This window comes from Triturus cristatus, chromosome 4_2 (assembly GCF_964204655.1).
Source record: "Triturus cristatus chromosome 4_2, aTriCri1.1, whole genome shotgun sequence".
Taxonomy (NCBI): domain Eukaryota; kingdom Metazoa; phylum Chordata; class Amphibia; order Caudata; family Salamandridae; genus Triturus; species Triturus cristatus.
The window spans coordinates 558,037,030-558,050,742 of NC_140586.1; the positions used below are offsets into that span (position 1 = coordinate 558,037,030).

Sequence of the window (13,713 nt, forward strand, 5' to 3'; positions counted from 1 at the left end):
ACAAAATATTGCCTTTTTCTTGAAAAGTGACCTTATTCACTATGGCTAGGGTAGACCCTCTGAATTAAGTACTGTGCTGAGCAGCACTTTAGGGAGCTACTTCCAGGGTACTGGTGAGCTACCTATAGCACCAGAGCTAACCATTAGAGACCTCTGCTATAAGACGTCATTCAAGAAAGCCTAGTTTTCACTGGTTCCGACAAGACCATCAACTGTTGAAGCCTAAGCTGTAGACCGAACCAGGATTTCCCTTAACTGGTTACTGAATCTAAGCCTGTGCAACCAGAGCTGTAAAATACCCTCAAAGCAACATGCATAAATTCAGTAGGACTTTAAAACAGAATCATTAAATCCCTTTTACTACTAAATTGACTTTCTTTGCTGCACTTTCACCCCAGTTCTTCTTAGTGACGTCCCTAGCTCCACTTATCCACACCCTGTCACTCTAGGAGGACGGCAGAACTGCATGTACTGCAGTAATTCCTACACAGGCAGTAACAGTAGACAAAGTTCTGTTGCATATCCCTGCTACCTTGGCAGCAAAGACTGCAAAGCAAGATAATTCTGCTATTTAACAACTGAAACCAACACTTCAGAAGCTGCCAGTTCCAGATCTCTTTTGTCAGGAATAGTATTCATGCTGCAGGAGGGCATCAACAGTCCTCAAGGAGCAGACATTGACCTACCACATTGTAGGCGCTACCCATGTGTTCTTGCTGTCAGGTAGTGCAGAAAAGCTGTAAACTAAGGAGGCGAGTAAAAAAATTACGTACATCATTTTAAAGCATGAAAAATTTATTATATTTATAATATATATATATTTATATATCGAAGTTAAAAGAGTCGTATTAATAGTGTTATTGAACAAGCATACAGTTAAAGGCATGAGTCTAAACATTTCAGTTGCAACACGAAGCTGTTAAACCTAGAGAATTGTTAAAGAGCTACCCTTAGTGTTCACTTCGCAGCCTGTGACTCAGTTCTACCAACGATTATATTTACAAAGAAGGACTCTTTCAAATGTCAAAAAACAGTAATCTTGCAACATTTACAAGTTTCATATAAAATGGTGTATGTACATTTTACAATCGATGAAAAAACAGTATGTACAAAATAAACATATGTGACACTACTTGACCAGTCTGATTTGCAACACTCTGGAAGAACCAAAAGTGCATTAAAACGAATAAAGAAAAAGTGATTTTTAAAAGCCTCAAGATCAGTGTATTAATTCCATTTCTGTTCATAAATGTTAATTTATACACATCTTTTCTATTTTTCCAACACAACAACTATTTTCACTTAAAAACACAACACACACACGCACAAGATGATCAGAAGTTGATGTTGATCATCAGACCCAACATAAGCATTCATCCTGATGACAAACTCGTGCGTAACAAGTAAAACAAACAAATATACTCTTTTGTTCAGTAACCATAAAATATTGCACAATGCGGCTTGTATTGAAAAAGGATTGACTAGACAGCCATCCTTCCAATAGTTATCAACAGCAGCGAGTTTTCTCTTGTGTGCTAAATGAATAATTCAGTCTGGTTTTCTAAAACAGCGCCCTCAAAAACTAGAATACTGACGAAGTTCATTATTTGCATCCAATGACCACTTCCCAACCCAGTGGAGATGACAGATGAATTGTTGACATTTGGCAAATGACAAGGCATGTAACAGAAAAAATATTTATGTACATGGCAGGACGAGCAGGCTCTCGTGTTAACAAAATCCCTCAATTGACACACACAGAACTCCAAAAAGGTTGCGAAGGCCCATTGTTGGTCACAGTGATGATCACACTGCGGTGGAGTAGGACTCAGTTCTTTTCTGGTTCTTTTGCTGGAGAAAGATTCCATTAGACTCGCCCCTGTCCAAAGCGCCTTCTTCAGGGTCGCTGTCACTGCTATCCACCACAGGCTGGCCCAAAGTTCTTCTGTGTAGGTGGAAATTAAGCCCGGGATCCTGCAAGGTGCCGCCCATGAAATAGTCATCAGGCTCCTCATCTCCTATCAAATGGTTCACGATGTGGATTCCATCAAAGGCGGGTTGGTCGAGGAGGCCCCTTTGGCCTTTTAGGCATCTTAACTGTTTAAAAAAACAAAGTCAATACGGACTAAACGAAAGCGTAGAAGAACAGTTAAACAATTCTTTAAATGCTGCAGCTTTAAATTCACATTCACAGTATGAAGAAAACAAACAGTACTCCTATATGAGTTTATTGATAGAAGACACATCATAAGCATACAATGTAAAGGATTATATGCAACCGATCTAAATTAACGTAACGCTATGATTACTTACCCTCAATCTTCATTACACAGTCCTTTTCATTTAACAGTCCTTACATCAATCAAGCTTAGCTCCATAATTACTTGTAAACAAATTATTGCCTACTCTCATAAGCTCACCAATTAACAACCTCCACCTCACCCTCACCCCCCCCTCTCTAATGCACAAGTAGAAAATTGGTCGAAACCACTGTGTATGTTGATGAAGATTAGCCACGATTAGATTAATGGAGTTTAACAATATGCAGCTTGACCATCACATTTTCCCTCTTTCTCACTGCAGTCCTTCCATCAATGAGGCTACACTAACGCACCCCTAGTTGACCAATTCCTAACAAAACAAATCATCCAACACAGAAATCTGGCACACCTTACCTATATTGAGTACATATTTTAAACTGATGAAGACATGAGAGTTCTGCACCAAAGCTCATGAGCACTACCAACCACTACACGGTAAATGTTGTTTGTATATAGATTAGAATACATTCCACATGACAGAACTGCAGATGCCACACAGTGTTCAGCCCACAACCTGCAGTATGTCATTTGGAGCACACCTAGTTATGGTTAGCCCTTGAATCCTCCAAGAGTAATCGTGCTCTAGCTTGTAAACCAATTAAATCATCAAATTAAGTCAATAATCTATTAACTTGCTTGAATTACGGAGATCAAACCCTTAATTAAAAAAGTAAAGTTGAAAAATAGCAGTTCTGAACCTCTGAGGGCCGCAACCATGCCTAATGTGTGTGATAGAGCATACTTGGGAGTAGCTAAATCTGGATACAGTACAAAACAAAATTACAAAATATTGGTTATTTTAGAAACTTAACATGACTTTCGGTACAAACAATGGTTTGGGTTCAACAAAGACGGCATTCTGATAAGGTTTAAGTGCCACTTGTGCTTCCACTTTTTAGCACACACAGACAAAAAAAGAGGAACCGTTTTACTGTCAGAAAAACAGAATAAACACATCTTTAAATGATTCTTTTTTTCGCAATGCTGGTAAAACAACAGTTTGATCCCAAAAGTGCAGTGGTGTAGCATTGAAGGAATGTGGGGCCTCAATTCTGTTCATCAAATGGAGAGCAAATGTGGAAGTGAGAAACTATGTTCCCTTGTTTGGTGACAAATTCTAATGGCTGCCCATTGAGTCAAATGGTAGCGTTGGCTCAACCCATCAAAAGCTCATCATCATCTCTAACAGCTAGAAAAAGTGAGAGGACCTATGATGGAAATCCTTATAAGCTGTCCACCTAGCTCAATGATCACAGTGCTTGACAGATAGCAGGATTTCCCAGTCTATCTGTTTATTAAATGGCATTAGCAAGCTCCATGAAACAGTTTGCCCTCGGAGGCGTAACAGTTCGACCTCCATTGGGAGGTGATGGCATCTCATAGCCGTGGCATGGAGAGCACAGGACCCACGTCTGGGCATACCCGTCCCACTCGGGGTGACAAATGCAAAAACAACAGTTTATGGACAGAGTGCAAAACATGTCATACATTCTCCCCAGAACAGAGATCTGGGCCTAAATCCAGGTATGCCCAGACGTGGGTCCTGGGCTCACTGTGCCACTGAAATCAAGCTAGCCTGGCTGAAGAGGGGTGAAACCCCGAAACCAGTCCTAGGATGCTTGTTTCCGGTTCAGGGAGGACCTGGCTTGGCAGTTCGGGCTAGACTGTTCCCATGAGGTACAGGGTCAAGACTGATTTGCATATGGCCAGGTCTAAACTGGGGTGGCATGGTGAGCAAAAGAATGATGGATTTAACCCAGATCTCTTAACAGGGGGTGAATGTTTTGATTTGTTCTGCATTCCGTCCATCAAGTGTGTGTTTTTTTCTACTACCAGAGAGCAGGTTGACAGGCTACTTAAAGTGCAGGAGTTGCTACCTTTTGTTGTTAATTCTGTTTCCATGTCATGAATAACTGATTGCATTATTTCAGGTAGCGTAGTTAGCTTATCCATTACTGTTGTGCAGCAACATGCCTCCTCTATCTTATTTTTGTTTTGCGCTTTGTAGAATAGATTATTTCAATGATTCAGTTCTGATTTAATGGACACTGTGCACGTTGCCAAGGTTTGTAGATCCTCAATTTGGGTCTACATGCATGTAGGGCATGGTATCGTTATTGAATCCTGCGGTGCATTGCGAACAGTGGCCTTAACAATAAATTGTTGCATAACTTCCCACTCAAAACTGGGATTTCCCCTACCACACCCCTCCCATCCCAGCTCCAATTGTGACAGGGACATCCCAATCCCCAAAACATTGCCGCAAGTAATGGTACATGCAGTATCTCAACCATCAATCAGAAAGGTATGGTACACACTTAGGGGGGTGGCAACGCTACGCCAGCCTCCCATCTCTACAAGCTAAGAGACAATTTTTAGTTTGCCATATTCTTGTAAGAGGAGACTTTAACTGGAGCATTGAATGATATGCCGTCTCAAATCTTGTTGCATGCTATATGTCGCCATCCTGCCGCACCTTTATATCAAATGTTAGTCTGTGGGAAATAGTTTAGCACTGGTCCCAGTTGCTGCCCGATGGCGATCCTGTGTGTGTCTCCGGTGCGCCCCGTACGTTTGAGGATTTGTAGCAGAACTCCTGTGCTGCCGTTAGAGTGTCAAAGAGTCACGGCTTGCCCTCCACTATGACATGCAGCCGGCCCGGATACACCATACTGTAGCAGAGGCCCAGATTTCGCAGTGCAGCCTTTCCTCCAGTGTACTTACGATGGGCGTCCTGAACCATCGCAGTGAAGTCTGGATACAGGGAAAGTGAGGAGCCTTGCTAGTTAAGAGGGCCTTTTTCTCTAGCAAGTCGCAAGAAAGTGTCTCTATCCCGGAAATTTAGCAGCCGGGCGATGAGCGGCCGTGCCCAGGTTAGGAGTCGGGCCCAGAGATCGAAGAGCCCTCTCCACAATGAATGTGGTTGTTAAGGAGTCTTTGTTAAATACGTCGGCAGTTGCTCTACAAACAGATCCAGGCGGCCAGTGTTTGTGGACTCTGGGACTCCCAGGATGGGAATGTTGTTACGCCGACATCTTGCTTCCAAATCTTCATTCTTCATTGCAACAGATTTGTTTTTCCATGCGATCCAGTTTCATGACCGACTGTGTGGCTCCATCCTCGAGGTAAGAAACTCTGCCTTCCACTGTGTCAAGCTGTTAGTTGTGAAGGTCTATGCGCGCCCCAAATGTGTCTAGCCGTTTGTCCAGCGAGTCAAAGCGGCCGTCCAGGGCCTTGAAACCCGCCCTGAGTTCCAACATGAGGGCATCCGTTCCTGCCGGCACCACCTTTGCGTGGCCCGATGCTCCACCGCTCTCAGTCATCAGCATTTTAGCGTTCCCCTCAGGGCCTTTATTTTTGTTGAACTGCAGACGCCTTTGTTTTGGGTCACTTCAGACCATTGCCTGTGTCTCCGCGATGCTGCGCAGCATCAGGCGTGGGGCCAGGGCAGCAGCGCGGCCCTTTTTTTCTTGTGGGGGCGGAGTGATGTTCCACCCGTCTCCGCCTCAGCTCCAGCTGCACCAGAGGAGCTATCAGTTTTCACTGGGTGGCCCTAGGTTCGAGTCCTGGGTGAAATGTGTTTGAGGAGCCACTCTGCAGCGTTGTCCTCAGCTTGTAAGGGAGGCGGGGGCAGTGGCTGCAGCTCCGTGATCGCAAGCCAGGTCTGGTGGTTCCCTGTATGAAATGAAATGAAATGAAAAGAAAAGTTTATATAGCGCAACTGTCACTCCTGATGGAGTCTCCTGGCGCTGCAGATAACAAGACTAACTAACTGTCCAGACTAAATCAAGGCCAGGGAGCAGGCATCTGTAAGGCCAAAGATCCAGGTCTTGAGGGCTCGTCTAAATAGATCTTCGCGTTGTATTGCTCTCAAGTCCCTTGGCAGATTGTTCCATGCTTTTGCTCCCAGTACAGTGGCTGATTTCCCTCCTTTTGATGACAATTTAAAACTCCCTATTGCCAAAAGATTAGCAGAACTTGATCGCAATGTCCTGGTTGTAGTGTATGGTTTAAATCTGATGGAGAGATAAGCAGGGCCGACTCCCCGTGCAGCTCTAAAAGTCGTCAGAAGTAATTTAAAGAGGATTCTTTTAGGAATCGAAAGCCAGTGCAGGGTCTTCAGTGCAGCAGAAGCAGATGATCTACGAGGGAGTCCCAAGACCAATCTGGCCGCTGCATGCTGGACTACCTGAAGCCGTCTCAGGGAGGATTTATTCGTCCCAACGAGAAGGCTATTGCAGTAGTCCAGCCGAGACAGTATGGGAGCTACTGTCACCGTTTTCCTTGCTGCTGATGGAATGAGATTGAAAAACTTTTTCAATGTACGGATATAACTGAAACAGATCCCCGTTAGTTTTAAAACATGGGGCTTAAATGTAAGGGAGGAGTCAAACAATACCCCCAGATTTTTTGCAACCTCAACCGTTGAGGGAGGGGCTGCAATATCATCTGGCCACCAATCTTTGGGTTGAAACGCATTGTTTTTACCAATGGGAAGAATCTCTGTTTTATCGGTGTTACAGCAGAGATGGTTGTTATTCATCCATTTAATGATCGCTGAGAAACAAACTTTGAAATTCTCTTCCACTGTTGTTGATCTATCTTCCAGAGACAGAATGAGTTGGGTATCGTCAGCATAAGATGTAGTCTCAATTCCAAAGGACGAGATTAATGAGATCAGCGGGGCCATGTATATATTAAACAACAGGGGACTGATGGAGGCCCCCTGTGGGACAACCGTAGAGACCATGCGTTCAGATGACACACAGGAACCCAAGGAGACGACCTGTTTCCTGTTGGACATGAATGATGTGATCCAGGCCAATACCAGATCTGTAATGCCACATGATCTTAATCTGGCTAACAGGATGTCATGGGAGATGGTGTCAAACGCGGCAGACAAATCCAGAAGAATCAGGACTGCCTTCCTGCCACTATCCATGATGAATTTTAGGGTGTCAGATATCTCAAGTAGGGCTGACTCTGTCGAATGTTTTGGACGAAAACCAGACTGTCGAGAATGAAGGATAGATGCAGACTCAGTGAAGCTGACAAGTTGTTGATATACTACTTTCTCAGTGATCTTACCCAAAATTTGGTAGGAGAGATATCGGCCTATAGTTGGATAAAATTGAGGACTCTACATTCTGTTTCTTTTTTAGCGGTTTGACAATGGCAAATTTCCAATCCTTGGGAACAATACCCAAGGCGAGGGAGGAGTTCACTATACCATTAATAACTGGATTGACCACATCAATGATATGATGTAAAAAAGTTGGAGGACATACGTCCAATGGTGAACCAGATTTACAAGCTAAAATAGCCTCTTTCGTTTGGGCTAATGTGGCAGCTTGAAATGATTGCAAGACAGGAATATTTGAACCAGGATCTAATGCTCTTTCGTCAGTAAAATCTTCCGGTCTAAAAGTCCTAAAGTTCCTTTGGATGTTTTTAACCTTGTAGCATGCAATGTCATTACAAAGTGCCACAGACGGAGGGATAGTAGTATGCAGGACCTTAGGATCTGTGAAAGATTTTACAATTTTGAATATTTCTTTTTGGTTGTTCTTGGCAATGAAAATTCGATTACAAAAGTATTCCCTTTTTGCAATTTTAATAGCCAGTTTATATTTCTTCCTGAAAGCTCTGAAGGTATGCAGGTTGGATGTTTCGTATTCCCTCCTCCACTTACGCTCAAGCTGCTTACTGTGTAGATGAAGATCCACAAGATCCTTGGAGAACCAAGGGTCACTGTGGATCTTCCTTTTAGAAATTCTAGTACCTCTTCTAGGGGGTTCCAATTTATTCCCTATAGATGTGATCCAGTTAAACATTCTAACTGAGTCCTCTTCTGGTTCCCCAATGAGTACAGGCACCGTGTCTTGAGCCGAAGCTAACAGAAGGGGGTTAGAGACTAATGAAAGCCATTTCCGCTTGAAGACGTTAGTAGGGTCATTATCACTTATACCTGTGCTAACTTTTTGGGGAATAAAGAAGGCAAAGGGAATAAAACTGTGGTCCGACCAAACCTGTGGCAATGAATTACTAATCTGTAAGGACTTTAGGTTGGTGCAAACGGTGTCAAGCGTGTGCCCTCCACGGTGAGATGGACCCTGGACCATCTGTTTAAGTCCCAAGATAGAGATCATTTCTAGAAAGGATGACACTCCTGGGCTATTGTCACATTCCAAATGAAGATTAACATCCCCATGAAGAGTGAAGTTCGAGTACCTAAGCACTGTCTCACTAAGGGCATCTCCCAGGGATTCTAAAAAAGTGTTGCTATTGCCTGGAGGCCGATACAGCAATACCCCAGAAAAGGAGAAGGAGTTATGCATGGTACAACAAAAGCCATATTTTCTGCTCCTTTTAGTCCTTGTAGGGTAAAGGTCTTTACCTGCATGGTCTCCCTATGTATAAATGGGGTCAAGCTCCTCTGCTGTTTTACAGAGCCCCCTGCTGTTCTGACAAGTTCTCTCTGGGTAGAAGCCCCAACGGCTGACAGTCCCCAGCAGCAGTGGGGCCCAGGGATCCTAGCTCCCCCGCTTGTCAGGGCAGGCCGGGCCTCAGACGTCATGTCCACCGCTTCGCAGCAGCTTTCCACCAGCGAGGCCAGTTGCCCCGGGATCTTCAATTACTGGTGACGATCGGGGGGAAAAACCAGAGGCTGTTTACTGTTCCAGGCTGGCCCAGCTCAGCCAGGTGGCCGGCCACCAGGCTCTCCCACGGTCCCAGTCAATGCGGGACCTCCGGGCAGGTGTGGTTTCCTCGTGTTGCAATTCTGTCTCTGCACCCACGATCCCGCACGCTCAGTGGCTCGCCGTTTCGTGATTGCCCTGCTCCAGTTTCAAGGAGGTCAGGGGGCTTCACCTAGTCTGTCCGTGGAATCTTCGGTGGGCAACCTGGGACCACCAGTGCCCGCCGCAGGGGTTGCCCGTCCAGGTCAGGTCAGCCACAGCTCCCGAAAGCAGGTCATGCGACGGGTCCAGGATTATATTTTCCGCTCCTGTTCCATGCGGCTCGTGCCCATCGCGACCACGCTCTGGGCAGGTTGTTTCTGCAGAAAGGATGGCATTGATTAATTCGATTATGAAAAGGATTTACCGGCAGGCCGGCGGAGCTTCAACGCTACACGGCCATCTTGGTCAGCTTGGTCACGCCCCAGTGTTTTGGATAGTTAACATTTACATATACTTTCTGTATAATCATGTTTATATGTTGTGATGTGTGATCATAATAAATAGAGACTCATAAGCATGTGAATTTTATTTATGTAATGACATATGTACATGTTAAGCATATATATAAGGAGTGTAGAACAAGTTACTTACCTTAGGCAATGCCTTATCTGGTAGAGAGTATATAGCCGCAGATTCTTTACCTTAGAATTATCCACAGGCATGAGACTGTATCTGGAAACTTTTTGTGAGTAGAACCCCTGCGCACCAGTAGGTGGCGTCGATCAGCTCCGAATGGCATTATCGCCGCCATATGTGATGTACGCGATGCCTATATAGGCGCCATACCAGCGCGCTGACATCAGTTACTTTTCGCAACTTTCCATGCCAGGAGCAGCGAGCCACAATGTACACTGACCACTGATGTGGAAAACTAGGGCCCTGAAAGGGGAAAGCCCTGTCCTTAGAAATCCGTTCGCAGAGCGGGTAGGATGGATGGGTAAGGAAACTGCAGATACATAGAGTCTCTACCAGATAAGGTGTTACCAAAGGTAAGTAGCTTGTTCATCTGATAGAAATTTCTAGCTGCAGAGTCCTTACCTTAGAACAGATACCCAAGCAATACCTTCCCGAAGGATGGTCTGTGGACCAATTTTAAATAAGTCCTGCAGGACCGAATGGGCAAACTGCCCACCCCTACAGACCTGACTGTCCAGGCAGTAGTGTTTGATAAATGTGTGCAGGGAAGCCGATGTTGCCGCCTGGCAGATGTTGAGGACTGGAACTCAGCGAGGTAAAGCAGTGTTTTCAGCTTTAGCTCTGGTGGAATCAGCACGCAAACCATCAGGGGGTTGTTTCTTAGCCAATGCGTAGCAGATTTTGATACAGAGCACAATCCATCATGAAATGGCACTCTTCTGTACAGCCCGTCCTTTATTCGCTTTGACATATTCCACAAAGAGTTGGTCATCAACCCAGAACTCTTGTGTGCGACCAAGGTAGAATGACAACACTCTTTTCGGGTCCAGACAGTGAAGTCGCTCATCTTTCTTGGAGGGATGAGGTTGAGCAGAAAAAGTAGGCATAGTGATGAATTGGTCCACGTGAAAAGGAGTGGCCCCTTTTGGGAGAAAGGAAGCTCTCGTATGGAGAGACAGTTTGTCTGGGCAGATGTTCAGATAAGGAAGCTTAGATGACCAGGCTTGAAGTTCACTGACCCTTTGGGCAGATGTTATAGCCATGAGAAAGGCCGTCTTGATGGTAAGGAGCCTGAGTGGACAATTGTGCAGGGGCTCAAAAAAAGCACACATAAGGAAAGCGAGGACAGACGGAGGTCCCACTGGGGCATAATAAAGGGAGAAGATGGAAACAAATGTAAACCTTTCAGAAGCCTAATCACAAAAGGGGATTTAAAAAGGGATGGCTGATCGGGCAACCATAGAAAAGCTCAAATAGCGGAGAGATAACCCTTCAGAGTGCCCAGAGCAGAGCTCGGCTGGGCAAGGGAAAGAATAAAAAGGAGAACCTCAGAAAGATGGGCAGAAAAGGGATTGATTTGTCCTTCTGTACACCATGCTAGAAATTTTGTCCAATGGCAGGAGTAAACTGTCTTGGTGGAGGGACGCCTGGCTGCCAAAATAACAGTCACAGACTTCAGGAAGAAGGTCGAAAGTTGACAAGTGTCGCTGCTCAATCTCCATGCAAGAGGGCGGAGTGTTCACAGGGCGGTGGAGAACCCTCCCCTGCTGCTGTGACACAAGATCCTCCCGAAGGGGTAGCCTGATCGGAGGACTGATAGCCATGCTCAACTGCTCAAGATACTAGACTCTCCGTGCCCAGTTCAGAGCCACAAGGATGACTGGGGCCCAGTCGTTCATGATCTTTTTGAGAAATCTGGGCAGGAGTGGTATGGGCGGAAAGGTGTACAGGAGGCCTGAGGTCCACATGAGATGAATAGAGTCTCAGAGCGAGTGTTGCCTTGGAAACTCCAGTGCACAGAACTGCTGACCTTGCACGTTCTCGGTGGCGAACAGATCTAACCAAGACTCTCCCCACCATTGAAGGAGTCCTTGCACAACCTATGGATGGAGATGCCATTTGTGACCCACTAGGCAGCTTCATCTGAGTTTGTCTGCTCTGGCGTTCAGAGAGCCCGCCAGATGTTGAACTACCAGGGAAATGCCTTGACGTTCCAGCCAAGTCCAGAGACGCAGGGCCTCTTGACAAAGGGTACACGACTCCACACCACCTGTTTCATGCAGTACCACATGGCAGTGTTGTTGCCCGTGAACACCTGCACTAGCCTTCCCTTGAAGGAAAGTAGAAAGCCTTTTAATGCCAGTTTGATCGCCCGAAGCTCCAACAGGTTCATATGGAGACCTCTGATCTCCACCTCTCCCAGATGGTCGCCCCACCCCAGCAGTGACACATCTGTCACCACTGTCAGAACTGGTTTGGGGAAGAGAGAGGGGTCTGCTGCTGACCCAATCGTGGTTCGCTAACCTCCACTGCAGATCTTGTGCAGTTCCATTTAAGGTCTGGACCATGTCACTCTAGAGCCTGCATATGCCAACGGGCATGCGTCACCAGCACGATGCTGGAGGCCATGAGGCCCAGCAGCCTCAGAGTCAGTCTCACTGAAATCCAGGATAGAGGCTGAGATATCGGTATCAGCCTGAATATCCAGGATTCGCTGTTCGGGAGGATAGGCCCAAAACTGCACTGTGCCCAGAACCGCTCCGATGAAGGGACGCATCTGAGAGGGTGTCAGGAGGCACGATGATAGTGAACACTAGCGAATGGTGGGAGACGACAACCTGGGGCGTGTCTGCCTTCAACAGCTAATCTCGAGATAGGGGATGACTGGTGAAGACTGGCAGCCGTGATCCACACCTTGGTGAACGCCCCAGGGGCGCTGGTGAGGCCAAAGGGAGCACAGCAAATTGAAAGTGCTCGTGGCCCACCATGAAGTGCAGATCATGCCAGTGGGCAGGCAGCACAGGAATGTGGAAATATGCATCCTGCAAGTCCAACGCTACCATCCAGTGTCCTGGGTCCACGGCAAAAAGGACCTCAGCAAGAGCAAGCATTTTGAAATTCTCCTTCTAGAGGAAGAAATTGAGAGAGCTCAGGTCAAGGATAGGATGAAGGCCTCTGTCTTTTTTGGGCACCAGAATGTAGTGGGAATAGCAACTAAGACCTACTGCTGGCGTTGGCACTCACTCTGTGGCTCCATTTTGCGGAGAAGGGGTAGATGTCCTCCATCAGCCTGTTGCAAGTAGATGGTATGGAGGGAGGAGTAGTCTTGAAGGGGAGGGAGCAGCCCCTTCATACGACCTGCAAAACCTACCTGCCCCATGTTATGGACTGCCAGTGGGACAGGTGATGGAGAATCCTGCTGCCCACTGTGTGCCCATGATGGTAAACGGGCAGAATAGAAGGGTTTAGAGGTTGCGACTGCTGGGGATGGGTTGGTGGTGGTGGCGGAAGGGGGGGGGGTTACTGACCCAAATGCTGCCTGCCCGACCTACGGGGTCGGTAGGTACCGCGTCCACGCAGAGGCTGGGAAGTGTATGCGCTGCAGTGGCTGGGCAGGTAAGGACACAGCTGGAAGATCCTTCTGTGGCCATGAAAGGAGCAAAAGGTGGATTGAGGGTGACGAGTGACCATGGAAAGGCTGAAGGACCTGGTCATAGCCCCGCTGTCCTTCAATTGCTCAAGCACCAAATCCTCCTAGTCTCCAAAGAGCTATCAAAGGGCATGTCCATCAACAAAACCGCTCTGCCTTGTGAGTTGGTGGTGTACAGTCCACATTCAATGTTGAACTTAGCTGCATCCCTCCCATTGGTAACAGCTTGGTAACCGCCTGGTAGAGCGCGGCCCGGGCCTCCTCTGGGACAGATGATAGCAACTGGGCAACCATATCTACAGAACATGGGAATAGAGGCCCGAAAGGCATCCAGTGTACCTCGACCGCAATGCCAGGCTGGTGAAAGAAAACAGTTTCTTGCTTAAAATGTCCAGCCTCTTTGATTCCAGATCCGACGGTGTGGTTGGGAATGCACCAGGATTTACTCTGGAAGTGAAGGCTTGGACCACCAAGCTCCCTGGGGTAGGGTGTTTTGTGAGGAATTTGGGGTCACCTGGAGCGAGGCAGTGGCGGCAGGCAATTGTCCGGTTCACAGTTGGGCTTGCACCAAATCTCAACTAGGACA

At 46.6% G+C, this 13,713-nt stretch overlaps 1 protein-coding gene across 4 annotated transcripts in view; it reads right to left on the reverse strand.

Annotated features, from left to right (window-relative positions):
* Positions 1 to 777: 777 nt before the first annotated feature.
* EVI5 (ecotropic viral integration site 5) overlaps positions 778 to 13,713 on the reverse strand; it is a 1,102,294-nt gene continuing 1,089,358 nt past the window's right edge. For all 4 annotated transcript variants that reach the window (XM_085602190.1, XM_085602187.1, XM_085602191.1 and 1 more), the window contains one exon: positions 778 to 2,097. In XM_085602190.1, the coding sequence (XP_085458316.1) occupies positions 1,807 to 2,097 (291 nt within the window). In that variant the 3' untranslated portion in view covers positions 778 to 1,806. The remainder of the gene's footprint in view (positions 2,098 to 13,713) is intronic.